Genomic DNA, 27,302 nt, shown 5'->3' with positions numbered 1-27,302 from the left:
TTTACATTGGGGGACGGGGGCTCGGCACGCATTCTAATGCTCTTCTAAAACGTAGTTCGATAAATTATTTTGAACTTTTTTTTCTTCTGAATAAAAATTTGATGTTTAAATTTTTATACAAAAAAGAAAAAATTTAAAAATAACGTGTAGAACTATGTTTTATATGCGTCTTAAAATACGTGTCGAGCAGTGTGAAAAAACTGTAAACAAATGAGGGGGACAGAGGGAGTAAATGACAAGTTAAGGGGAGAGTTAATGAGTTTTAAATATAAGGGTAAATAAGTCTTTTTATGAGATTAAAATGTCTCATGATTTTATTTGCTCAACATGATCCATGTTGGGCTATTATTAATATAATAATAGATAGATAATAGAAGATTACTTCTTGTGCATTTCATACGTTACTTCTTCACACGTATTTTGAGATTTTTATAGATATAGTTTCATAATTTTTTTTGAATAAAAATTTGACGATTAAATTTTTATTAAAAAAATTTAAAAAATAATTTAAAACTATACAACAGCATCGAAATGCATGTGAATTTGACTAGCAGGATGGGATGGGACTAGCAAGGACAAGCCGAAATCTTTTGCACGATGATTTCTACCATTGTATATGTAGTGGGCCGTATGGTTGAAAACTGGGCCACTTTCAAGCGAGCAAAGTAAACAATTCTGTCGTTTTTTTGCTAATAGCCCAAGTAAGTTTCTTCTGCATATAGTGAAAATATAGAAAAAATAAATAAATTCTCTGTTCAGCTTCAAATTTCAATACATACTCTTCCCTGGAATAGGAATGAAGAAATTAAAATTCATTGGGAACCCACTTCTACAAAGGTGTGATTTCTGTTTATTTAACGCTGATTCAGTAGTTTTTTAATTTTTTAGTTGGGTTTTATTGAAATGCTAAGATTTTTAACTTGTAATTCTTGATCATCTGCTATTTAATGATTCAAAGCTTCTTATTAGACCTCTTGCATGTGATTTTGAAGCTTAGTTATACTGTAAGCTTGATTTTTGTATATGTGATTTGGATATGCTGTTGAATTCAAGAGTCTTGTTTGATGAATTGGGTATTAGGATGGACATTTCTTATCTAATAGACACAAATATGATATTTGCAAAGATGTAATCTTTTTGGGATTGCATACTAATATGCAAGAAGAAAAGGTTGTTGGGATCACTTCCAGGCCCATCGAGGTTCGAGAGAGACTAATAGGATAAACTTAGCTTATGTTTAGTGATTTTAAGGTGTAGTGTGTTTGGATGTTTGCATTGTGTGGTGGTGTGAACTTTTTTTTGATCATATGAGAGCAACATCATGGATAATGCTATGTATCAGTGCTGTCTTAAAGAATTCGGATGCCCTGTGCCAGAAATAATATTAGGCCCCAGTCATTTGTAAAAAAAGATTATATGATTAATATTACACATAATAATTATAACTTTGAATTAGAATTGTGTAAAATTAATGTGAAAATGAATATATTTAAATTTAAGAGTCATGAAAGAAAAAGTAATATATAGTTAAATGTACTATTTATTTATTTTTTTAATTATATGAACTGTAATTATATATTTCTATTCAATAAAATGACCGATCCCTAAATTTTGAGGCCCTGTGCGATTGCTGCACTTGCACACCCTATTCGGCCCTTCTAGGTATAAGATTATTTTGTTTCGTAATGAAAGACATGGTAGATCGTGTGGGATCAATTTTATGGCAACTGGAAATATATAAGTACTATTCAGTTATCCATTCTAGAAACACAATAAATTGGAGGTACATTAGAATGGTCATGACTTGCAATGGAAAGATAAGGTTAGTATTGCGTTGTTATTATAATGGATCATGTTGTGATTTATAGTGGACCATGATCTCAGTTACCGGACTCTCCATTTTTGTCCTTACACTCGTGTCCACCGGTCCCACCGTTCATGACATGGGTGTGGGTATGGGATTTGAGTAGTTTCCTTTTACTAAAACTGGACACTTCACCTTGTAACATGATTCATCCCACTTCAAAATGAAAATTAGTCTCTTGTTACAACTTGAGCTATAATTACATACATAGTTAAGTAGTATATGTGTAGTAGTCTAGTAGACACTATTTTTATCAATGTACAATAAATCAGTTTTACTCCGTGCTGAGTCCCGCACCTTTGTTTAATTTTGGATTCAGATCCAAGAATCCTAATTTTCACAAAACTAAGAATTCTACTGTTTAATCCACACCTGTGTCAAACACTTATACCCGAGTCCAGGTAAACATTAATCGTGATATAGTATATGATGGATGATAATCAAAGCACATATATATATGTGTGTGTGTAAACTATATAGGTCGCTATGTTATCTCAGTAATTCATATTAAATGACTGACATTTCTGTATCAGATGAAATAGTTTGGATAGCAAGCACCTGTGAATCACATGCCCAACTGGCAGAAGTGTTCCTAGCTCGCTTGTTTAACAATAATTACAGAAAAGTTTAGATTACCTTCTATTTTAGATAAAAAGTTCACCTGTTAGACGAGGTTATCTTAAGGCGCAGGTCACCGAATAACAAGAAAGTACATTAAGACGTAATAGTATCTATATGCTGGCGTATAATTGAACTTATCTTATTCTGCTACCTGAGTTTATGTTCTTCTAAATTTACAATTTAGGAGCCAGCCGTTCCAAAATAAGTACTATTCTGTCTAGTAATGCTAAATATATGCTCAACTATGCGGCAAGATTTAGAAACTAAGCTGTCATAATATTGTATCATTTTCAATATTTCAATTAAATGACAATTGATCTTGTAAAACATACTAATGTTTAAGATAAAGAATAATCAACTCATTGAACAAAAATTTTAGTTGTAGTTCATCTATCAAAATCTCGTCCTTTTTTTTTTTAACCAACCCTAAGACCATATCACATGTTATATTTATTGCTCAAAGTCTAGAAAGGATTTTAATATTACAAGTTATAATCAAAGAAAATTTAATTCACATTTATGTATTTAATATCTTACTTGGTTTAGGGGCACCAGTTGTCTTTGTTAATGTAGATGCACAAAAATCAACTCCACTTAAATTATAACACAGGTTATAGGTAAGATATCTCTTTCCTACTATAAAAACTGTGATTTAGCTTGTTGTAGAATTAAGCTAACAATCTTTGGTAACTAAAGCCCATTTTTTAAGAGGTTAGCTTCCTAATCTCGATATTAAATAAAATTATTATATTACATATAGTAAATAAACTTATTGTGCCTCTTTCTGTTTCCGGGATGTCCGCCATTGGATATACTAATACATTTATATTTGTTCCAGTGGGGGTCTATTGACTTGAGAATTTAATCCGTTTAAAGGTTTGGTTCAGAAGTTGTTGATGTCCTTATGGATCACATTTCGGTATTGGACTCATAGTCCTACCCACAGGCCCAAATTTTTTATAAACATGAAAAGCAACTTAATTGATAAAATGTAGACACTTGGTAATTAATTCAAACACTATACTGTGATTCTATAAATGAGTAATTTTGAGTTATTATGAGCATTTTTGAATGGAAAATCTTAATTTTTTGTTTGAACCATAAATTGATAAATATCGTGATGGGCTTAAATCAACTTTAATCGATGATGTTGCGGCTCTCTTCTGTTGACATCCTTGCAGAACTCAAGTGTCTAATTTTAGCAGAGAAAAGAAATTAACATGTGTTTTGATAAGAAAGGGCTAACCTTGAAGAACATCGAAGACAGTGAGGATTTTGTGGTTGAGGACCTGTTGACATGTCTAACTTAATTACAATTATGGTCGAACATGGATGCTTGTCTTCATAGTAGATATAACACAATATAACATGTAGTAATTCAAAGCTTAAAGACAATATAATACATGCAAATACTAATGGAATTAATTTATGTTCATATTTTAAGCATCGTCTTCTTCGCAAAAAATCTCAAATTCATCACCGTACTTTGTATTCATATGGGTTTTCTTCGGAAATTAATCTCGTCATCTGTATCCTCCTCTAAATCATCCTCTTTATCAAGTAGGCGTCTACTAGATGATCTTGCAATCCCTATTCTACTGTTACCTACATGAGCATCCAGATCCCTCGGGCACCCGAAGCACTAAATACTTCGTAAAATGTTAAATCATCATTTCAGCAACTAAAAGCTCATTACCTTAGTCGGCATTAAAGCTTCCAGACCAACCTTTCATTACAATCATCAATTTCGGTCAACAAAATAGGATTAATAGGGTCACGAAGCTCAGACCGGCGCCATAAAGCTCTATTATATTTGACAAAACTAGATCATTTAACTTCTTTTGAGCCAAAAAAAGTATAGTTTCTTATAGAAGTCGTAGTGAACCAGCCATAAGCTAATATTTAATCTGCACCGGCCCAATAGAATAAAATTTTAATTCTTATATGTTTTTTTTGTGTGCAAAAGCCCACTTTTTACCCTTTTTTGGGGCTTTTAGCCGTGGGCTTTTTCGAGCTAAGCCTCAGCCCTCGCTATTGAAATCCTCTTAGCTGTTTAAAAGAAAGCCCAAAATCAGGGCTTGGCTTCGCTTTGGGCTCAAACCATCGCTTAAGCGTCCATTTAGATTCAACCTAAAGCTGAGATGCAACTAGGTGCCTATATGAACTAAAGTCGCCGCCTCTTCTTTTGACATTCTTTTGTACCTCAATTGTCTAATTAGGGTTTCAGCAGAGAGAAAATTAACATGTCTTCGGATAAAAAATGGCTAACCTTGAAGACCACTGAAGACAATGAGGAGTTTGTGGTGGAAGAGTCTGTTGCAATTATGTCTAACGTGATTAAGAATATGGTCGAAGATGGATGCGCGTCGTCTGTTATTCCTGTGCCGCGTGTAAAAGGCAACGCAATGGGTAAAATCATTGAATTTTGCAAAAAGCACACTGAGGAATCGGATGAGAAAGTTCTCAAGGAATTCGATGCAGAATTTCTGAATCTCGGTCCGGATGCTCTCTATGATCTCATGGTGTCGGCCAATTTTCTCGAGATAAAAGTGTTGTTGGATAGCGTTACCACAAAAGTTGCTGATATGATTAAAGGGAAGTCCTCGGAAGAGATCCGTAACATTCTCAAGATAGAAAATGATTTAAGTGCGGAGGAAATTGAAGAAAGTCGCAGAGAGAACTGTTGGACTCGTCAGGAGTAATTTCACTATTTTCAAATGATTTCGGTGATCTGTTCTTGGTTTAATAAATTGGATTATTATGAATTCAGTGTTTTAGGTCTTTTGTGATGGTCGTTGAACTATTTTGAAAATGCTACTAGTTTATTTTGTCTTGTTTGAATTGCAATATGCATTATTACAGTTTTATTGTGTTGGTTTTGTTACATCTTTGGCAATCTGATGCAATATCGGATGTTAGTTTTGGTTTTCATTATTCTTTATAGCCTTATTTGGCATGCTTTCACCAATCAAGCGTATACACATGTTTCCTTACTATGTTTGATAAGTGGAGAAACTTTAATGTTAATATGAAGCATCCCATATGAGTATATCATCTATGTCTCATCATTTGTATCAAGGTGCATTACGGGCTTGTTCTTATTTTTACCATTCTATGCATCTCCCATATGAAGAAAACTATTCCCACTTGTGCAACCTGCTTCACTAACCATTTAGTGTCAAATTCAGACATAGCAAGACATCATAAATTATTCCCACACTTGATATTGCTTCAGTTAGACCATCAGCCTCATTCTCTTCTCTTCTTTAATAAAGAAAGTTGTTTAATGCGAAATTTATCCTTTCTATACATTAGCTTTTGTGATTTTGACAGAAGGCTTCTTGGATTCCTTAACTTTTGACACTTATTAAAGATAGTAGACAATCTCATTGATGACTATTGATCATCTGATATTTGCGACCTTCCATGTAAGACTTTTGTTCCTTGAAAATTAGTTAGTAGGTCACTGATTCTGATATATTTGCTAGAAAATTTTGCCAGGAATTTGTTGGGGATACTGATGAGGCTAGTTGGCCTAAAGTCATGACCTGTTTAATTTTGGGATTGAATGAGGATGTGATAGAGTAAGGCATCACGTCTATATAGGATTCCATCAGGTCATCAAAATATTGGAAGAAATTCATGATAACATTCTCGATGATGAGTCAGGCCCGAAGTCTGTAATTAAAAGAAGTTAGCTCATTAGGCCCCGGTGCTCTATTTCAAATCACATTCCCATGAGGCCTGAACTTCTTCTATGAAAGGGTTCTTCTGCGTTCTAAACTTCTTTTCTAAGATGGTTTGATTTTTAAGACTTTATAGAGAAGCTAAAATTGTTTTCTGATTTTTTTTTGACATTATTAATGAAGCCGTCTTAGTTTAAATATGCTTATGAGTCGTCTTTTCATTCCCTCATCCCACCTACCCTCTCTAGTCACCACGATGTTTTTTTTAGCTTAATAATTTGTCTTATAGTTATATGTCATCATGAGTTTTGTTAGACCCAACTTATCCCCGTAGGGATATTATTGAGTCTTTTGGATCTTATTCAGATATGGATAAGAGTTTGAGTATGCTAGAACGTAACGATGCTGGTTTAACATCTTGAGGTTTGAGGTGTTTTAGGATAAACACCTCTTGGAGAATTGGTCAGTTTATATAGTGTCAGAGCTTAGGATGGGGGAGATTTGAGTTTAATTGATATTTTTAATATCTGAGAACTGTTTTTCAGGTATGCCCCAATTATTTTATGTATTTATTGATATCTTCCTCCAGATATGTATTAAAAATCTCCAAATACCTTGTTGGAGATGAAATTGATATCATCTTCTCAAAAGAGTTGTATAATGCTTTGCATTCTTTGAAGATTTTCTGCGTGTCCAATGACACTTCTTTGGATTGACGATTGATCTAGTTTAGCTCTCATCTCCATCCAATGTGTTAGCCTATTGTTATTATCTCTGAATTTGATCCTGTTACAAGTCTTTTTGTCTAGTGTCCAATGGGTCTTTCAGTAGTCACAAGGCTTTAGCTGCTATGTTGTTGTTTCATTCTTGCCTTTATCATTTGACTTTATTGAGTACGGACATATTTCTTCTTTGTGAGTAATGTTTGTGCAAGGAGCTGTTTTCTTTCTTGCCGTCTTGCAAAAAATGATTTTGTTACCTGATCTTTCCTTCATTTGCTCTGTAGTTCGTGGTACTTTTGGGTGCCAACAAAAGCATACCTTTTGTTATATTCGTCTTTATCCTGGAATTCATTCCATCCAGAAGGACTGCAGGGCAGGGAGGGACTTGTACAATAACTTGTTTATTATATTACTTCATGCTCTTATAGAATGGTAAATCATCTATTAATCTGTATTGGCTAGAATCCTTAAGCTAAAAGGGTGTTTATGTCACCACTTTCGTTGTCACATCTCAATTGCATACGTGCTGATTTTGAGAACAGCTGTTACTTATAGGTTAGCTAAATACCGTGCGTAAAAATTATTCTTTGATACCGTAGCATCTTGGTAAATTAGTATACTTTAAATTAATAATTTTCTCAGTCCCTGCCAAAAAATGTCCAATTCGTTAAGATAGTAATATAATAATTACAAGAAAATCTCATATACGGTCCTTGTAATATCATAAATTAATAATTCTCTATAATCACCAAAATATATATGTTCCAATTTTGTTAGATATGATTATAATTTTATCTATCTTTTCTTAAAGTTCAAATATAATTTAAGTTCATCCCTAATTAAATTTCCTTGTAACATCAAAAAGTTGGGGGTCAAAAATTGTCAAAGAGTCTTATTGAGTATTTTTATTTTATGTATGATGGTTTAGTTTGTGACGCCCCCAGATCCACATCCCGCAGATCTGGCCCGCCACTAAACATTTGTCTTAAAACAACACTTGCATTACATATTAATATTACATAATCCAACTCTTGCCCCACAAGTCCAGGGTCGCTCGTCTTACAACATTACCACCGAGTCTAACTTTATTACATAAAGGGAAGTCTGACTTCAGACCATTATAATAACTATAGCTCGTACTAACAAGCGGCGTAGTCTACCAGTCTTAGCTTGGGTGATGCGCCTTTTCCCTGCCTTTGCCAAAAACTCGTTTCTGGGCGGTTCTCTTGAGTTGTGCCATACTCACTATTTACTGCTCAAAAAGGAATAAAGTAGATGCAAGAATGAGCAATCAAATTGCTCAGCAAGTCCACATAGAACAAAACAACAATCAATAGAATATGCATGTAAGGCATAGAAAACAATTCAAGTCAAAGCAACAAAGCAGCTACCGTCAAATGACAACACAAGTACAAGTAAAGAAAACGCTGGTCTTCCACCTCTCGGTAACACTACATGGCTCGATCAGCACCATTTCGTGAATACCGTTCTCCTGTGTGATCTTTGCAGTCTGATCGTAACCGCACAAGACACACCTATCACTCTCATTTGCTAGCATAAGGGTTAACATTTGTAACCCTAAACTATCTGCCTTACCAGATAGTAAATTCTCAACTCTACCACGAATTTAATAAATTCGTGTTGACCAGCTTGAACAGATTCCTCCGAATACAAGAAAATTCTCCCAAACAAACACTACTCATCTCCAGCAAAGAAGTGCGAACAATGCACCCTTTCAACAAAGATTACCCGAAGGTAGAAGTGAAGGATAATTAAAAGAAATAGATTCCAAAGAATAAAATGATCTCCAAAAAGAGAGTAAGTGAATTGTGGTGAGATCATCGCTGCATGTATTCGCTTCAAGTTTCGAAGATTCAAAATATTATCGTTATTAGGATCAGCTCATTCCCGTACAATGGGAGGGCTCGAATTATAGAAGGTAATATAAGAACAATATTTTTAAAGCTTCAAAATGAAACTGAGATATCTTCTCGATTCACAATGGTATGAAATATAATATGTTCACCATCAACACTTTTCACAAAATTATTAAACAGGCACGAAAAATTTCACGCCAAGAAAGGGATAGTGAACTTGCCTGACACCCTTAGCTTGAAAAGACTGTACGAATTTAATACTCATAATTGGCTCCGTCCTTCCGGATATTAGATATTCTAAGTCACACAAAGTAATATTTCAGTGCCTCAAAAATAAGAATCATTACTCAAACCCAATCCTTAACTTTATTTTTATCACTTAAATTATTAAATATTCATCTATCTTATGAAATTCCACCTTATACAAGATTCTAATTATGATTTTTTTTCCATTATTCAAACTAATCCATCTTATTCCAAAAATTTATTGAATATTTTTATCCTTGTTCACTTAATAACAGTGACACTGTCTCTTAGCTCTAAATCAATAAAAACATCGCTATCTAATGATTATTGTCATTATTTATTCATATTTTAAATTTAATCTCAAGTTGACAAGCATAATGTCTATTAAATCCTCCCGCCTCCTACATACATAAAATATTATTAATCCAATTTATCATTCACAAGTCCAAATTCCTAAATTCCCAGTATCATTTTAATATCTCACTCACCTTAATTATTTATTTTTGACCAAATCGATTCTTTAATCTTAAAGATTCACTACTTGTCAAGTAATTTCTACAGCTCCTTTATTTTATTCTAAGGTCCCCCTCACAATTACTCCACCGAATTTATTGTTCTAACCTTTTTTTTTTTTCCCTATTTAATTAACCTCCAATTTTGTGCTATTAGCTTATTAGCTTTGTTTAACTTTCCTCCTCCAATTATTTATTTACCAAAATGTCCCCATCTCCCCCAACTCACCTTTCTCCTCCATCCCTCATCTTCCTCCTCTCTTCACTCCCTGGCTGCCGCCACCGCCGGCCGGACTTGGCTCCGGCGGCATCCCCCTGATTCCTCTCTCTCTCTCTCTCTCTCCCCCCTTCTTCCCATCGTCGTCACCATGGTGGCTTTGACCACCAGCATACACGACGCCGTGCACCGCAATCACCTTCTCCTCTCCTCTCCTACCCGACTCCTTCTCTCTCCGCTCGACTTTCACCTCTCTACTTCACCCCTGTCGCTCCCCTCGGCCCCATGGCAGCCCCATCACCGCCTTGAGCTCCTGCCATCAACACCTTAAACCCACTCCAAACCACAAATCAAAAACAATTTCAACTCAAATTAACCCACATCAACAATCAAACAAAAAGCCCCAAATATATATATATATAAACCCTAAACTTTACTATTTTAATTTTTAAAGAAGGTCCAAGAGTTTAAAATAAAGGTGTGATTACAAGTGTGTATCTTTAACCCAAATCAGTACCGACACATAATAGTAACAGGGGGTCATAACTCATATCCCATCTTTAATTAATATTTTTTTTTCTTATTTATTCTACCATTAAGGCTATAATAATTGCACATGAGATAATATTCATTTATGAAAAATATTGATTTACCTTGCTGATGCTTTGTAGATATCCTCTCTTCGCACCTCAATTCTTCTGGCTAACTTTTGCAAAGTAGAACTAGAAAGTAATACTCTGATTTGGTTTGAGTATTTATAGGCAATTACTAATTATAATTACTAGCTAATGACTTCCTAAAATAATACTAATTATTCTTTTGCTTGGGCTCCAAGAAAATTGTTTGGACTCCAAGTATCGTTGCTTGGGGTTCAAGCAACGCCCCAAAATATTTTATTCGCCCCGCTCGATTCCGTTTAACTCGTTTCGGTTTTAAATAATTGCAAATATAAAATAATTAAATATCACATCGAAATTAATAATTAATAATTATTTTAATATTTTCCGACAAATCCCGAACTTTATAAAATAATATAGATAAAATAATCATCTCGGCTAAAATATAATATTTATTCACGAATCATTAATAAATTATTGGTGTCTACTCTATTTTTCGTATAACCGAAGCTCTCGGGTTCACGTACATATTTAATCTAAAAGATTGACACATACCAAGTGTAGCTACGATATCAACTCAAGGGTTCACATAGCTATACAATTAAATATCTCTGTATTACCACTTTAATAAATCTGAAATTAAATAATCATATTTTTACGTACTTTTGAATTTTATGGTTGTTACATTCTTCCCTCCTTAAAGGATTCCGTCCTCGGAATCATGATTGGTGTTGAACATCTCTGGGTAGCTTTTCTCATTGCTTCTTCTAGTTCCCACGTAGCTTCTTCCATATCTTGGTTTTGCCAGATTACTTTAACTAATTTGACTTTCCTGTTCCTCAACTCTTGAAATTTTGAATCTACAATCTTTACTAGTTTCTTTTCATATGTTAAATCATACTGGATATTTATTGTTTCGTAGTTCAAAACATGATTGTCGTCAGTCTTGTAAGCTTCTAATAGCGTCACGTGAAATACATTTTTGAATATATTGTAGGTCTAGGGTAAAGCTTAGTGGTAAGAAACAACTTTAACTCTCTTTAATATCTCAAATGGTCCTATATATCTTGGATTCAACTCATTTCTGTTTCCAAATCTAACTATTCATTTCCAAGGCGACACTTTCAAAAGTACTTTTTCTCCTACGTCAAACGCTCTCTTTTCTTTCTAAATCCGTATAATTCTTCTGTGTGTCTTGAGTTGTAACTGATCTCTTTCGTATCTTTTTAATTGATTGCTTAGTGTGCTGACTAGCTCTGGTCCTAAGATCTTCTTCTCTCCAACTTCGTCTCAACAAAGGGGTGATCTACACTTTCTGCCATATAATGCTTTGTAAGGTTTCATCCTAATATTAATTTGATAACTATTATTATAAGCAAACTCTACTAAAGGTAAGTGATTAGTCTAACTTCCTTTAAACTCCAAATAATAATCTCTTAACACATCTTCTATATTCTGAATTGTCTTTTCGCTCTGTACACAAGTCTAGGGTGATACTCAGTACTCAGGTTAAGCTTAGTTCCAAAATATTCTTGAAATGTTTGCCAAAATCTCGATGTAATCCTCGCATCTCTATCCAAACAATTGATACAAGCACAACTTTGTTCATATACACCTTTACTGATCTCTCAAGGGTACATTTCTCACTAATAGAAAGAAAATGCGCAGATATCGTCAATCATTCTATAATTACCCTAATAGCGTCGTGATTAGCTCGAGTCTTTGGTAATCTAACTATAAAACCCACGGTGATATGTTCCCGTTTCCATTCTGGAATCTCTAATAGTTGCAACAGTCTGCTAGGTCTTTGATGTCATGCTTTTACTTTCTGACACGTCAAACATTTACTTACCCAATCAGCAATCTCTCTTTTCATGTTAGGCCACCAATAGTTTTTCTTTAAGTCTTAGCACATTTTGGTACTTCCAGGGTGAACAGAATATCTCGATTCATGAGCCCCACTCAAAATATCTCGTTTAAGATTTATCCTGAATCCAAATTCTATTAGCTAATATTCTAATTCCTTTTTCATCCTTAATACTCAAATATTCATCACCTGTCAACTCAGATCGTCTTTCTTCAATCATCAATTCTTTGTCTCTTTTTAATTCTTTCGATTAGTTCTGGTTGCACTAACATCTCATAAATCCTTCCCTCCTTATGCTCTGAATCCTTAATTTTCAATTCTAATCCTTCTATTTCCTTAATTAATTCCTTTGGTAGAGGCATCACATTGATCCTTTCTTTTCAGCTTAAAGCATCAGTTACTACATTCATTTTTCCTAAATGGCAGTTAATTGTACAATCATAATCCCTTATCAATTCTAACCATCTTCTATGTCTCATATTTAATTCTTTCTGGGTAAACAGATATTTTAAACTTTCACGATTGGTGAATATCTCACATTTTTCACCGTATAGATATTGTTGTCAAATCTTTAAAGCAAACACTATAGCAGCTAACTCTAGATCATGGGTAGGGTATCTCAATTTGTAATCCTTAGGTAGTCGTGAAGCATACACTATCATTTTTTCCATATTGCATAAGAACACATCCTAGTCTTCTATGAGATGACTCGTTATAAATCACAAATTTTATTGTCTCGTCAGGTAAGGTTAACACAGAGGTTATTATTATAAATCGCTTCTTTAATTGTTGAAAGCTCTCCTCGCATTTAGATGTTCATTCAAACTTCTCTTCTTTCCTAATCAACTTGGTCAAAAGAGTCTCACTCTTAGAGAAATCTTTCATGAATAATCTACAATATCCTGCTAATCCAAGAATATTTCTCACTTCTGTTCGGATCCTCAATCTATCCCGATTTGATAGGTCTCAATTTTTAAGGGGTCTACCGACATTTCTTTCTCTGAAACTATATGCCCTAAAACTGTACTTGCTCTATCAAAATTCATATTTCGAAAATAAAAAATTTTGCATATAATTTTTCTTTTCTCAAAATATCCATGTCATCCTAAAATGCTCAACATGCCCTTTCTTTAGAGTAAATCAAAATATCTCTGATAAACATTAATGAACTTATCCAAATATTTCTTAAATACTCTTTTCATAAAATCCATAAATGCTATAGATGCATTAGTCAATCCAAAAGGCATTACTAAAAACTCATAATGTCCATGTCGGTCCTCAAGGCCGTCTTAGGTACCTTCTCATACATGTTTCTTTAACAGATGGTATCCAAATCTCAAGTCTATCTTAAAAAGTAAGATGCTCTCTTCAACTGATCAAACCAATTATCAACCCCGGGTAAGGGTCCTCTTATTTAACTTTTGATAATCGATGTAACAATCTTCAAATCCAGAAGTCTAGATTTGACATCACCATACAACACCTTCTTAAAACATTTTAGGAAAAACTGCGTTTTTGAAAAGAACAAAAATAATTTGAAATCTGAGCATTTTGGAGAGAACTCAAAAGAAGTAATAATTTTAAAATTTTCTTGGATATATAAAAGTCTTTCACAATGGTAATCACCGATCAATGATTTTTTCAAAATAGCTTTTATTGAAATAAAAGAATGACTGGGAGAATAATTTGATCAAGTGAACTAAGTGTTGCGTGTCCAATTTAAGACACTACTAAAGGTTGTTAACCTTCTTGTAATCACAACACACACAAGTGATGGCGTCCCATCCAACTCCTATCACACAGATAGGTATACCTTGTGTCCCCTATAATTAGGGTTGTTCATCCCAATCAGATTGAAGAAATATCCAGGAAATACAATTTATGTCAAAGATTTGCTTTTGAATCGTTATCTCACAACTTGGACAAGCTTGATCTACCATAATTATTTCTCAACACACTTCTTCCAAGGAATGCGAGCAATGCATTCTTTAATCACAAATCAAGGATTTTCGGTGGATAGAATCGAAAATAGGATCAAATATGGGACGATCTCTTAGAATTATTAGATTGAGATCATCATTGTGGTATATATTTATTCCAATTCTTGAATGTTAAATCGTGATTCACAAAAGATTTTATAACACAAAGAAATATTGATTGTTAGGAGTAGTCACTTCCGGACAAAGGGAGGACTCAAGATACAGAATAAACTTCTCAGTTTTCAAAATGAAATTTGATGTCAACTTTAGCCGAAACAGTGTGAAACGTAATATTATTCATAAATAGCGTATTCCACAGATTTTATACTTAGGCATCGAGGTCTTCCTTGTAACCCGTTCGCGGTCTGTGAAGTTTCTAAATCTTTGATTTGATTTCCTCTCTTTTTTTTTTTTACCTATATTCGCGGCATCCCTTGCTTCACAATAGGTTTCTTTACATTATGAGTCCAAGGTTTCTTTTCAACATTTTAATTATTTTGTAGGGGTTTCCGCTTCATATCGACTTTCTCTTTGTTAAACGACTCACTGCTTGACTCAACTATACAGGATTTGTGCACTCACATCGCATAGCTAACAATATTAAGAACAATAACCCTATTCTGAATCCAGGGCTTTAAGCTGGAATGAAACATCTAGATTTCTATTCGTCCGTATTTACTCGATGTGGAATAAATTTCGAAAGTTCGATAAACTTAGATTCATGTTCATATAGTAAAATATTCTCCTGCTTAAGCTCTAGAAATTTGAGCTCCATTTGATTCTCTAGGTGTTTAGAAAAATACTTTTTCCAGGAATAACTTTGTAATCCTAGTTCATTATATCATACTAGACTCTTCTAGAACTTGTTTAGCTTCCCACCAATAATTAGCCTTTCTATTAAGCATATAAGCATTAAAGATAGTTTTCTTATCCTCTTTTACACCACTATTTCAAAAGTTTTCTCTACTTCTCTTAGCCATAGCTTGGCCTCAACGGGATCTATAGTCCTTTTAAACTCTGGGGGTTGCAAAAATTTGAAAGGTGTAAATGAAAAGGTAGGTTTGGTAAGTTGACTCGAAAAACTTCTTTCAGGATTTTATTTTTTTTTTTCTGAAAATTTTGGGTATGTTGTTGAAGAAGATCAACAAATAATTGAATAGGATGAGGTCTGAGTTGAAATTCAGGTGAAACATCTTGTATTGATTCATCAACAGGGTTGTCATTCAAGTTTGAATCCATCTATATCTTTAAGAGTAGCCAAAATAATTTAAAAAAGGTTTCATCATTCTATTAAATACAAAGTTTATTCAAAGAGGTACAACAAGGTGGACTTTTGTAAAATTCACAGTATAAAACTTTTGAAAACAGGTTGCACATTTTGGTTGGAAAGACAAGTGGTAGCAAAGTTGCATTTTAATGAAAAAATTTAGAAACTTTAAAGGTTGCACATTTTCTTTTGAAAACTCTAAACTTTAGAAAATTGAATATTTCTCTTTTTGAAAACCTCTAAAAAAACTTTAAAAGGTTGAATACATACACACATTAAAATTTCACATTGGATCATTGATGTAGCAGATGCAAGATAGGTTGACATGAATGAAACTGGTCAAAAGTAGTTGATAAGCGCAAGAAGCATAGGGAAGGTATAGACAAAGAAAGAGACACCAATATGACAAAAAGATTGATCATCCTTCCCAAAGTGGTCATAATATCCGAAGTTTTTAGGGTACAAGTCGTGATATAGAAGTATATCTGATCTGGTCATCACCCTACTACATCAAATCTAATCTGGACATCACTATACAAAAGATCACTTTATATAAATCTCTACCGCCAAAATGATCTACTGATCGAAATTGTAGCATCTGTATCTAAAATAAAAAGAAGCGCACGATCCTCTATTCTGATACTATACAGTGTCTCTATATCCTCTAGATACATCATATACTATAACTGTGATACACACAGACTATATCTGTTATCTCTCGAAAGTCAAAAAGCAAATTTATCATCCAAATATCTCTGAGATCCTAAACTGGAACTCAGAAAAGGCTCTATTTATCAGCATTGTAACAAGTTTAATATTTACATATCATGAGCTGGTGGAGGGTATCTCACCGATATCAGTACGAAGTTCCTCAAATATAGAATTAGAAATCTTATACACAACCTCTATACTATACACTCAAATCAGAAATCCTGAACACGCAGAACAAACATAGGATCGTAAGATCCTGTATTCCCAAATCTAGAGTCATAAACAGACTCTCTCAACAGCTAGTATCGATGGACCAAAGAAAATGGCACATAGTCGCCACCTCATGGTACAGAAACTAGTGTAGAGAAAGATCCACTAATCTGACAAAGAGTGGTCTGAGGTGCAGAAACTGAAATAGTGGATATGAAAGTATATGGTACACAGGTCCCTGACATGGCAGTAACAAGGGGTCCGAACTCGAGGTTCAAATATGGTGTAAATAAGGGTGTTATTACTCAAAGGTGTTATAGAAGCATTTTTAATCAAAGAGGGCATGAAAGTCCCAAAATGACAATGATCAGAAGTATGTGTGGTAACAGGGATATATGGAAGAGGTGTAGGCTCAAAATGTCGAATCAAGTCTAAAATGGAAGGGTCTCCATTCTCAGAAATAAGTTGAGGAACTGTAGGAGTGGTAACTGAAAAGGAAGTGGTCAAAGTAGGAATAAAAGTCAACTCAGGTAAAGATGGAAAGATATTCATCGCATCACTCTTAGTGGACTCAAAAGATTCTCTATCTTCGATCTCCTTAGATACTAAATTAATGATCTTAGGTGCCCGTGGCTCTAGTAGCTGTATAGGAAAATCCTCATACTCGTTATTTATCATCTCAATCTCCATTGATGGATCATAATCATCCTCATAACCTGACATCTACGTAATATAACAAACATCATTACCAATAGTTACTACTTCCATTGCTCATAACTATAAATGTTTATATTTGTAGGGTATCTAACCCTCTACTAAAAGTTTATTTGACATATATGTTCTCTAACATATGGAGATAGGTTCATCTAGGATACCTATCTTATACTTCGTGTCATTCTCACTCGTTATATTCCTAGGGTTTCTCAAATCCTAAGGATATAACTACAGCTCTGATACCAAATCTGTGACGCCCCCAGATCCACATCCCGCAGATCTGGCCCGCCACTAAACATTTGTCTTAAAACAACACTTGCATTACATATTAATATTACATAATCCAACTCTTGCCCCACAAGTCCAGGGTCGCTCGTCTTACAACATTACCACCGAGTCTAACTTTATTACATAAAGGGAAGTCTGACTTCAGACCATTATAATAACTATAGCTCGTACTAACAAGCGGCGTAGTCTACCAGTCTTAGCTTGGGTGATGCGCCTTTTCCCTGCCTTTGCCAAAAACTCGTTTCTGGGCGGTTCTCTTGAGTTGTGCCATACTCACTATTTACTGCTCAAAAAGGAATAAAGTAGATGCAAGAATGAGCAATCAAATTGCTCAGCAAGTCCACATAGAACAAAACAACAATCAATAGAATATGCATGTAAGGCATAGAAAACAATTCAAGTCAAAGCAACAAAGCAGCTACCGTCAAATGACAACACAAGTACAAGTAAAGAAAACGCTGGTCTTCCACCTCTCGGTAACACTACATGGCTCGATCAGCACCATTTCGTGAATACCGTTCTCCTGTGTGATCTTTGCAGTCTGATCGTAACCGCACAAGACACACCTATCACTCTCATTTGCTAGCATAAGGGTTAACATTTGTAACCCTAAACTATCTGCCTTACCAGATAGTAAATTCTCAACTCTACCACGAATTTAATAAATTCGTGTTGACCAGCTTGAACAGATTCCTCCGAATACAAGAAAATTCTCCCAAACAAACACTACTCATCTCCAGCAAAGAAGTGCGAACAATGCACCCTTTCAACAAAGATTACCCGAAGGTAGAAGTGAAGGATAATTAAAAGAAATAGATTCCAAAGAATAAAATGATCTCCAAAAAGAGAGTAAGTGAATTGTGGTGAGATCATCGCTGCATGTATTCGCTTCAAGTTTCGAAGATTCAAAATATTATCGTTATTAGGATCAGCTCATTCCCGTACAATGGGAGGGCTCGAATTATAGAAGGTAATATAAGAACAATATTTTTAAAGCTTCAAAATGAAACTGAGATATCTTCTCGATTCACAATGGTATGAAATATAATATGTTCACCATCAACACTTTTCACAAAATTATTAAACAGGCACGAAAAATTTCACGCCAAGAAAGGGATAGTGAACTTGCCTGACACCCTTAGCTTGAAAAGACTGTACGAATTTAATACTCATAATTGGCTCCGTCCTTCCGGATATTAGATATTCTAAGTCACACAAAGTAATATTTCAGTGCCTCAAAAATAAGAATCATTACTCAAACCCAATCCTTAACTTTATTTTTATCACTTAAATTATTAAATATTCATCTATCTTATGAAATTCCACCTTATACAAGATTCTAATTATGATTTTTTTTCCATTATTCAAACTAATCCATCTTATTCCAAAAATTTATTGAATATTTTTATCCTTGTTCACTTAATAACAGTGACACTGTCTCTTAGCTCTAAATCAATAAAAACATCGCTATCTAATGATTATTGTCATTATTTATTCATATTTTAAATTTAATCTCAAGTTGACAAGCATAATGTCTATTAAATCCTCCCGCCTCCTACATACATAAAATATTATTAATCCAATTTATCATTCACAAGTCCAAATTCCTAAATTCCCAGTATCATTTTAATATCTCACTCACCTTAATTATTTATTTTTGACCAAATCGATTCTTTAATCTTAAAGATTCACTACTTGTCAAGTAATTTCTACAGCTCCTTTATTTTATTCTAAGGTCCCCCTCACAATTACTCCACCGAATTTATTGTTCTAACCTTTTTTTTTTTCCCTATTTAATTAACCTCCAATTTTGTGCTATTAGCTTATTAGCTTTGTTTAACTTTCCTCCTCCAATTATTTATTTACCAAAATGTCCCCATCTCCCCCAACTCACCTTTCTCCTCCATCCCTCATCTTCCTCCTCTCTTCACTCCCTGGCTGCCGCCACCGCCGGCCGGACTTGGCTCCGGCGGCATCCCCCTGATTCCTCTCTCTCTCTCTCTCTCTCCCCCCTTCTTCCCATCGTCGTCACCATGGTGGCTTTGACCACCAGCATACACGACGCCGTGCACCGCAATCACCTTCTCCTCTCCTCTCCTACCCGACTCCTTCTCTCTCCGCTCGACTTTCACCTCTCTACTTCACCCCTGTCGCTCCCCTCGGCCCCATGGCAGCCCCATCACCGCCTTGAGCTCCTGCCATCAACACCTTAAACCCACTCCAAACCACAAATCAAAAACAATTTCAACTCAAATTAACCCACATCAACAATCAAACAAAAAGCCCCAAATATATATATATATAAACCCTAAACTTTACTATTTTAATTTTTAAAGAAGGTCCAAGAGTTTAAAATAAAGGTGTGATTACAAGTGTGTATCTTTAACCCAAATCAGTACCGACACATAATAGTAACAGGGGGTCATAACTCATATCCCATCTTTAATTAATATTTTTTTTTCTTATTTATTCTACCATTAAGGCTATAATAATTGCACATGAGATAATATTCATTTATGAAAAATATTGATTTACCTTGCTGATGCTTTGTAGATATCCTCTCTTCGCACCTCAATTCTTCTGGCTAACTTTTGCAAAGTAGAACTAGAAAGTAATACTCTGATTTGGTTTGAGTATTTATAGGCAATTACTAATTATAATTACTAGCTAATGACTTCCTAAAATAATACTAATTATTCTTTTGCTTGGGCTCCAAGAAAATTGTTTGGACTCCAAGTATCGTTGCTTGGGGTTCAAGCAACGCCCCAAAATATTTTATTCGCCCCGCTCGATTCCGTTTAACTCGTTTCGGTTTTAAATAATTGCAAATATAAAATAATTAAATATCACATCGAAATTAATAATTAATAATTATTTTAATATTTTCCGACAAATCCCGAACTTTATAAAATAATATAGATAAAATAATCATCTCGGCTAAAATATAATATTTATTCACGAATCATTAATAAATTATTGGTGTCTACTCTATTTTTCGTATAACCGAAGCTCTCGGGTTCACGTACATATTTAATCTAAAAGATTGACACATACCAAGTGTAGCTACGATATCAACTCAAGGGTTCACATAGCTATACAATTAAATATCTCTGTATTACCACTTTAATAAATCTGAAATTAAATAATCATATTTTTACGTACTTTTGAATTTTATGGTTGTTACATAGTTGTATCGACATTATGTTCAATATTTTATGTTGAATCTTGCCGATGTACACTTAATTTGTAAGCAATAAACATTGAAGGAAGGACATTCATAAATTAGTAAAGTTCGTTATATTTAAATTTTTATAATTATAATTTAATTTTACTGTATATTAAAAACTCTTACTAAATTAATAATCACACACACACACACACATATCAATTAATTAATATCTCTCTAATAATAAAATTATCTGGTCACAACTACATTAATAAATTTTAGGGTTGTAAATGAACAGAGTTGTTCGTCAACAAAAGTCGAGTTCGGCTCGTTTAAGTGAGCTCGGTTCGAACATTAAAATCTGTTCAATTTGAAACGAACCTAGGATGAGTTTATTTGACTGTCGGCTCGAGTTTGTCTCGTCTAATTCGGGATTAGCTCAGCTCGGACTCATCTAAATCGACTCGGCTCATATAAAATCTGTATATATTTGTAATTTAAAATATATGAATAATTCGAATATTCTAAAATGAAAATTTCAAACCATTATCACTAGAAATTTGACATGAAAGATGGAATGAGACACAATGTAAAAACAAATGTATACTTGAGTTGAGTGTGAGTGTATGTTTATTATGATAGTTAGATGCTGGATGTAATTTGGAAAACTATAAATTATCTTTTATGAATTGGGATTGGTCAAGTAAAAAGCACGTTAGAATTGTTTGCGAATCTAGTGTAAGTGTAAGTGTGTGAATATAACAATAGTGTGATACTCATATGGATGTAATTTTTAAGACTATGAATTACATTGTACTAATGATGCCTGGTTAGAATAAAATAATATGCGAATTGTTTATGAGCAACTCGACTCTGTTCAAACTTGGCTCGAGTTCAACTCGACTCGAATTGTTCGTGAGCAAACTTGTGTTCGGTTCATTAATCTTGAACATCAGTTTTCGTTTAATTGGAAAACTCGGATCGACTCGGCTCATTCCATGTTAAAGTTAAACTTGGTTCGACTATGTTGTTCGCACCCTAGCATTAATTTATAGATCATGCCAAAATTCTCTTTGAGGAGGGTTTAAATTATAATGGTTGCCGCCACACTATTGGCAATTGGTTTCACTATCGAGGTTCAGGTTTACTTATTCATATTATCAAGAGCAAGGGTTAGAATCCTTTGCGGAAATATGTCTTTTTGTGAGAACAATGTCTGAGAGGGAATAACGAAGGGACGGAGGGAGTTACTTGTACAGTGTCTTGCTTAGTATTTTACATCATGCTGATTCCAAAATAGTACAAACCACATTTACACACTGCCAGACAGTGAACATTCATATATTTATCTTATGAAGATTGCCTACAGAAACCTGTATGTTATTGAAATGTATACCATGGCTTTTACTTTTATACAAGTAAAGCAAATATAAACTTTCAGTAGCATGTCAGCCTCACAGTGGAATTGAGCAGCTTTGAAGTCGATATTGAACTAATTAAAGTTTTTTTTTTGACATGTGGAATCTTATTTGATTAACAAACATCCCTAACATCTGTTTTCACATATATTTACAGACTGCCATCAATAGGTGAAAAAAACCAGGCTGGGATCGTCGGTGCGGCTAACTCCCCATGAGGTAATTGATCAGATAGAAGAAACCAAGTTTTGAGACTCTGCTGAAACTTCCGAAAGTTTGCTCCCGGTCCACCTCTTTAGCATCTCCAGAGCAGCTTTGGGTTGATCCATAGGGACCATATGGCCAGCATCATGGACCTGTTGGCCGAACCGAATATATAAGTCGAGGTATTTAATATTTGACTTCTAAGATTTTAGAGTTGCATAGATGGAAACAGGAGAGGCCTAAAGAGTCCACTACCTTGAGGAAACTGAGAGGACCGTGAGTTTTGAGCACTCCTGCAGCAGAACCATCAACTTCGAAAGGAATTTCAGATGATCCTCCGAATTCTTTCTGACCACTCCATTCCATGGCATGAACCCATCTTGAATTTCCTGTGCCCGGAAGAAGTTCAAATAATCATCATATAAAATATCCACTCACAACATACTTTTCAAGCCAGTAAATCTATAATGTTGCCAGGAGAACTATTAGTTTCAGAAGAATTTACGATACTTACCAAGCCAATTGCAAATAAGATCATATTCCCCAGCATATATGAGTACTTTAATTCCGTCCTCCAGAAGTGCAGGAATGCCAGCTTCTAGATTCCTCATCCAGTCGACGAGCATAGCTTGATACACAGTAGGGCTACAAGAAACAAAGTCTATATCCCCAACGCCAAGTGACTCTCTCACTGACTTCTTGTTCAAGAATTTTTCTGCATTTGAAAAATCGTAACACAGCCTCCCCTCACACTTTTTCCGGATGTCATAGTACTGCAGATGAATCAAACGAAATTATCAACTCTTCTGTGCTTTGGCTAATCTTTCGGTAATAATGATTTTGCCTCACTGTGCTATTTAAAGCTAAAAACAACAGTTGCCATAAGATAAAGACTTCATCATAGTAGGATTTTGTGAATAATGTTTGAGATTTTTGTTACAGATATTATGCTTACATTAGTATCACCAGCAAGTGCCATTATGGAGTTGAATATGGAGCTGCATACATAGTAAGAAGCCATACAAGCGATTGTTCCATCTGTGCCTGCAGGAAGATTACATTCTTAATGCGAGGAAGATGTGCATGAAAAGGGTATAAATGAGAAAATGTGAGCAGGGTCAAATTACCACAAAGCTTTATCGCAGTTTCACAAACTGGAAGCACTTTGTTTATGCGTTCATAGTCGGACTTTTTGATTATAGACATATCCAATGCATAATCCGAGTAAGCTTTGTACTGAATCTCTGGATTAGTAAGGCCGTTGCCAATCGCAAATCCCTGGAAGTTATCTCCGAAACTGAGCATCAAATTGGAATGTATGTCGATACTGTAAGACCAAAGATAACAATTATCGCGAGGACGCACCTTGAGATTTATGTGAGCTCCTTGTTTAGCCTTGTTTCCATGGTGTACTCTAGCAGCAAATGCAGGAATGTAGTGTCCAGCATATGATTCTCCGGTAATATAGAAATCGTTTTTCGCAAACTGAGGATGCTCCACGAAGAAAGCCTGGACGAGGTATTAACAACAAGATGAACAAGTTTTCTTTAAAAAGTATTAACCTTGCTACCTCTGTTCAGGCACGGTACCTGCAAGAAGTCATAGAGGTCATTGCTAACGCCATCTTCGTTGTGGCGAATGTCTCGCTTATCAGAGCTGTAACTGAAACCTGTCCCAGTAGGTTGGTCGACATAAAGAAGGTTTGATACCTGCATATATATCATTTATAAGTTATTACAATCTTCGCTTCAAAACTTGGAAGCATCAAGAGAAGAAAAACTATATCAAGAAACAGAGTTTGTTGTTACAAATCATCGGAGAAAAATCCGACACCAGGAGCATTACCTTGTCCCATCCATACTCGTTCCACACGAGAGACATGTTTTTCGCGATACTGAAGGGTCCATTTTCATAGAAGAGAGCCAACTCACTGCTACACCCAGGTCCCCCAGTCAGCCAGATAACAACAGGGTCGTTCTTGCTGTTACGCGATTCAAAGAAGAAATAGAACATCCTACAGGCAACACGACACCAGAAATTTAAAAGAGACGAACACAAAGAGGCAACAGAAGTTAAGTATGTAGTTCGAGTTGAATTTTTGAACGGTGACACTAATCAGACGATATCAAGAGGGAAATCAAATCTGATACCAAACCTTGTCCATCCGGCTAAACTAATCGAACTTATTGAAAATCTGAAAAATCACGACTTGGATATAACAAAACCCTAAAGATCGTAGTAGACTTATGATAGTAGACTTATGATTTTCAGTGAGCGGCCTGCCAGGCCATATCTACTATCCCAAAGCAAAATACCAAAGCCTACGCTCTGCTCCCGAGTTATAAAAGAGGAGGAAAGTAAGTGAAAGGAAGTAAAATTATATAACTTTTGCTCTTATTTGTGTTCCCGAATTTTTTAAAAGGACGAAAGCAAATGAAAATAAATACAATTATAACATAGTTTCACTCCAAAAGTCAAAAGTGGGATGAAAGTGAAAGTTCATTTACTTTTACTTGCTTTCTCTGTTAAAAAAACTCGGCAGCAAGGTCTTAATTATCTTGGCTTGTGTTCAATCAAACATGCCAAATTACCCAACTAAACGTTCTTAGTTAAGTTAACTAATCCTCCTCCCTATAGTTTTTTCTTTTAAGAAACCAAAAATCATATCAGACCTATGAATTCCAGGTACCGGCCAGGCCATATCTACTATCCCAAAGCAAAATACCGAAATCATGAAAATCCATAAAAAAAAAATAGGAAAACAATAAAATTCCTGCAACATAATTTCGATAACTTAAAAATCTAAAGGGTCTGGGACATACTTAGCAGCATGAGAATGCTGAATCTGATAGTACCCCGCATGATGTCCTAAATCATCAACTGAAACACCACCAGGATCAACTAAATTCGGAAACTTGAACTTCCTCTCAACAATCTTCTTCCCCTGAGGCACACCGGACTCATTTTCTTGATCCACAACATTAACATCCTTCGGCAACAAATTCAGCCCCCTGATCAACCTCTCCGCCTCCGTAGTCGGAAAATTTGCCGATGAGTATAATTCAGAATCCGCTAAACATAGAGGACATAAAAATAATACACCAAGTAGCACAACTGCAAGAAACCTCGGACACTTTTTATCCATGATTGCCGGTTACAGAACAGCAGTTTAAGAGAAGTTATGATAAGTGAATTAAGTTACTATGTTTTAACATAAGTGTGTACATTTATAGTTATATGATGATTGAAGTAGTTGGCGAAGAGTGGGGGAAAGAGTGAAGAGTTTGTTACTCAAATGTTTGTTTGTGTGTGACGCTATGTGCTTGCTTTCTGTTGTTGCTTTGCTTTTTCAGGCGGGAACTTTATATCATTGCTTTAACGTTTGTTTTCGCCTTCTCTGAGAATACTCAACATAATATTTATATTTAGAAAATATAATCTTTATTTGTTCAAAAAAATAAATATAATATTTACAAAAAGTTGAAATAGTTGTTCTTGACATAAGCTACTTGTATATTCGAGAAAAATGTGAAGTTGCTAAAGATAAAAAAACTGAAAATATGATAAGAATTTATAGGAGTTAATGATATTATTTGTTCCAGTATAATATCATATTAATTTTACTTATCATTATAATATTTATAATTTTATAAAATAAATTAATTAGACAGCCGGCTAGCCTAGAATGACAGACGTCAAGATCCACTACAACAATTCTCGGTATTATGATGGATATCTTACGACTGAAAATCAATATTCGTCATATATTCTCGCCAGTTCTTACGACTATTACATTTTCCGTCGTATTTACTCAGTTTTTTCGCTAGAATTTAGGCGTAAACTAATAAAATATAAAAAAAATCCCGCGGAAAAAACTGTCGTAAATAAGTAAATTATGTTTTCGTTGTAACTAAACCTTCGTAAGTTAACATATTTAGCTAATTAAAACAAAAAATAAATGAAAAATGAAAGGATTCCGATTCCATCATAACTACACCGTCATAAGTTCACATAATTATATAATTATAGTTGTTTAAAAACGGAAAATGAATCAGAATGATATGTTTTATTTTTCCATCGTAACTGACTATCGTAAATTAACATATTTAGCTACATAAAAAAATAAAATAAATGAAAATAAAATGGTTTACGTTTCCGTCGCAACAACGTCGTCGTAAATCCACATAATTATATAATCATAGTTGTTTAAAAATGGAATTTTTTTTTGAGAATGATATGTTTAATTTCCCGTCGTAACTAAACTGTCGTAAGTTAACTAATTTAGCAAATTAAAAACAAAAAATATGTGAAAATAAAATGGTTCGTAAGCTCACTTAATTATATAATTATAGGTGTATAAATATGAAAAATAAATGAAAACAATTTAGGTTTTATCGTCTCATCGTAACTAATTCGTCGTATCTTAATAAATTTGTTTTTGTAGAATTTTGTTCTGCCTTATTTCAAGCTCGAAAAGGCTAAATTTGAGCATAAATATATGATGCACAACTTACGACGACAATTCTGTCATGACCTCGTTTACGTTACATAGGATGGAATTTTCTATCGTGATAAGTTGGCCAACGGGATGCACGTGAAAAATTATAGAGTAAGAAGGATATTTTTGTCAAAAATTATTGTTAAAAATTGGGTCTTGGATCCACGTGGCTCAACTAACGACCATATTCTCGTTGAAATATATTGGGCTCACATTATAAATACGATGGATATTTTTCGTCATATATTGCTGTTGATAAATTGAGCAATGGAGTCTTCATGGTCAAACTTACGACGTGTAGGAAAAACTTGCGACACAAAAGTAAATTACCGATCATTTTTAAAATTTAAGACGCCAATAAAAACGACGGAAAATTTCCGTCGCAAATACTATTAATTACGATGAAATAGGCGAAAAATTTCCTTTGTAAATAGCCAGAATTTTTGTAGTATACATCAAGACAGCTAGCGATGATGACTTGCCTTGAACCAAAGCTACAAGGCCATAGCAAAAGCTATAGATACCATATTGGAGGTAAGTCTATCTTCATCTCGGAGAGCCACCCACCCCCACATTGTCTCGTGTCGCCCACCGATGAAACAAGGAAAAAAGCAAAAT

At 34.5% G+C, this 27,302-nt stretch overlaps 2 protein-coding genes across 5 annotated transcripts; one reads left to right on the top strand and one right to left on the bottom strand.

Annotated features, from left to right (window-relative positions):
• The first annotated feature begins 666 nt into the window (after window positions 1-666).
• On the top strand, window positions 667-24,583 carry LOC108209966 (SKP1-like protein 13). 4 transcript variants are annotated; one of them, XR_001804766.2, is made up of 3 exons: window positions 689-837; window positions 22,140-23,014; window positions 23,129-24,583. XR_001804766.2 is itself a non-coding variant. In XM_017381185.2 (2 exons), the coding sequence occupies exons 1-2, from the start codon at window positions 797-799 to the stop codon at window positions 5,185-5,187; spliced, it is 516 nt and encodes a 171-aa protein (XP_017236674.1). In that variant the 5' UTR covers window positions 672-796; the 3' UTR covers window positions 5,188-5,416. The 4 variants fall into 4 exon arrangements, 1 of the variants encoding a protein (XP_017236674.1); XR_001804767.2 differs by lacking the exons at window positions 22,140-23,014; window positions 23,129-24,583 and adding an exon at window positions 7,178-8,919 and having other exon boundaries at window positions 667-837; XR_010288922.1 differs by lacking the exons at window positions 22,140-23,014; window positions 23,129-24,583 and adding an exon at window positions 4,705-5,416 and having other exon boundaries at window positions 667-837.
• Window positions 22,030-25,470, bottom strand: LOC108209965 (serine carboxypeptidase-like). The gene is made up of 9 exons (XM_017381184.2): window positions 25,009-25,470; window positions 24,032-24,200; window positions 23,776-23,895; window positions 23,552-23,695; window positions 23,314-23,464; window positions 23,142-23,230; window positions 22,701-22,959; window positions 22,442-22,575; window positions 22,030-22,338 (listed from the first exon to the last, which is right to left on the bottom strand). Exons 1-9 carry the CDS (start codon window positions 25,329-25,331, stop codon window positions 22,210-22,212), a joined length of 1,518 nt encoding a protein of 505 aa, XP_017236673.1. The 5' UTR covers window positions 25,332-25,470; the 3' UTR covers window positions 22,030-22,209.
• Between the last annotated feature and the right edge of the window lie 1,832 nt (window positions 25,471-27,302).

Source organism: Daucus carota, chromosome 2 (assembly GCF_001625215.2).
Source record: "Daucus carota subsp. sativus chromosome 2, DH1 v3.0, whole genome shotgun sequence".
Classification (NCBI taxonomy): Eukaryota; Viridiplantae; Streptophyta; class Magnoliopsida; order Apiales; family Apiaceae; genus Daucus; species Daucus carota.
The sequence above is the reverse complement of the archived record's forward strand: the minus strand, read 5'-3'. Positions and strand labels throughout refer to the sequence as shown.